This window comes from Vavraia culicis (assembly GCF_000192795.1).
Source record: "Vavraia culicis subsp. floridensis unplaced genomic scaffold supercont1.6, whole genome shotgun sequence".
In the NCBI taxonomy this organism is placed as follows: Eukaryota; Fungi; Microsporidia; family Pleistophoridae; genus Vavraia; species Vavraia culicis.
This window is the reverse complement of record NW_007360609.1, coordinates 2,152-3,430: the sequence shown is the minus strand read 5'-3', so window position 1 is coordinate 3,430 and position 1,279 is coordinate 2,152. Positions and strand designations below refer to the sequence as shown.

Below are 1,279 nucleotides of genomic sequence, written 5' to 3'. Positions count from 1 at the left end.
AAGGCAGGTATAAATAACGGGCATTAGAGGTTATCGTGCTGCATATTGTGCAGTAACGTATCACAAACAATCAGGTGTTTGTTATCTTCACCACGAACACGATCATTAAAAACTTATCTTAATACCGGTCCAGCAAATGGTTCGCATCTCGGGAGAATTTGATAGAGAGATTTGTTTCGTGTAAAAGGCACGGTGGTCAATTCCATGCCACTATTCTTATCGTATTCCAGGTCCATAAACATATTGATTTTCATTCTTTAAATAAGAATAATTGACACCAACACACACATGGAATGCCTATAATCCAAAAATCGGTGCGCAAATTTGTATGTTCTGGCAGTAAAGTTTATGGCAAAGCCAGATCTACCTCTAAATCAACCTTCAAAGCTTTTTTCACTCGTTAAGCAAAGAAAATTGGGACAAGGAGTAACTAAACCGTTGTAGGGTACAAGAAGTGGATAATATTTTATTCATTAATTTTGAAGTCCAGTCGATATTGCGCCTTCTCAAGTGCCCTTGCATATGTTTGTGAAAAATCTGTCATATTATGTGTGTCAATAAAACATATCATGGAATTGATATCACGTGTCCAACTCACCACCTGATCAACAATAAACGTCATGAGACTGTCGTTCAGTGCCGTCCTTATCTTCTCAAAGTTCTCCAAGAAGTAGTGAATGTAGTACTCCTTGAAATCAAAGTTACTCATCAATGAACTGGACAAGTGAATCTTGTCCTGTGCTTTTATCGTTTTAGATACCATTAAATCAACCACTCGCCTGTAAACATCCAATTTTGTTGTCCGTCCTATCGCGACCAACACTTTCGAGCGAATCTCAGCTGTAGATCTCTTGTAGAGATCAATGAAATAACCGAGATCGTTGGTTGCCATCATCTTTTGCGTGTAGTAGGACAGCAGATACATGGGATGTATGTCCTCGCCAATTTTCATATCAACGCTATGGTTGATCGCTATTCCCAGGAGTAAAGCCCGCAATGCCATCTGATTCATGTCGACCTCTTCTCTCAAATCGAAGCTGAGACGGTGTTGCACAAGATTTCGCAGAATTTCGATGATATTTCGGTTGTTGTCGTAGAAAATGTGCTTCATCTCACAGAGAAATGATGTGATGGATGCAAGGACCTCAAAATTCTCTTCTTTTCCAAACTGTTGGCACATCTCTAGCACATCAGGCAGGAGCACTCGTCGCGTCTTCGCAAGGGCAACTTGGTCGTTCACAAATACAATTCTGTTCACGGTGCTCATGCTGCTGATTGT

The 1,279-nt window shown here is 40.3% G+C and overlaps 1 protein-coding gene across 1 annotated transcript; it reads right to left on the bottom strand.

The window, feature by feature from the left end:
- Positions 1–458: 458 nt before the first annotated feature.
- Positions 459–1,279, bottom strand: VCUG_00511 (uncharacterized protein; the record flags this gene model as incomplete). The annotated part of the gene is made up of 1 exon (XM_008075341.1): positions 459–1,279. A coding segment is annotated over one exon (813 nt), but the record flags the coding sequence as incomplete, so codon positions are not given.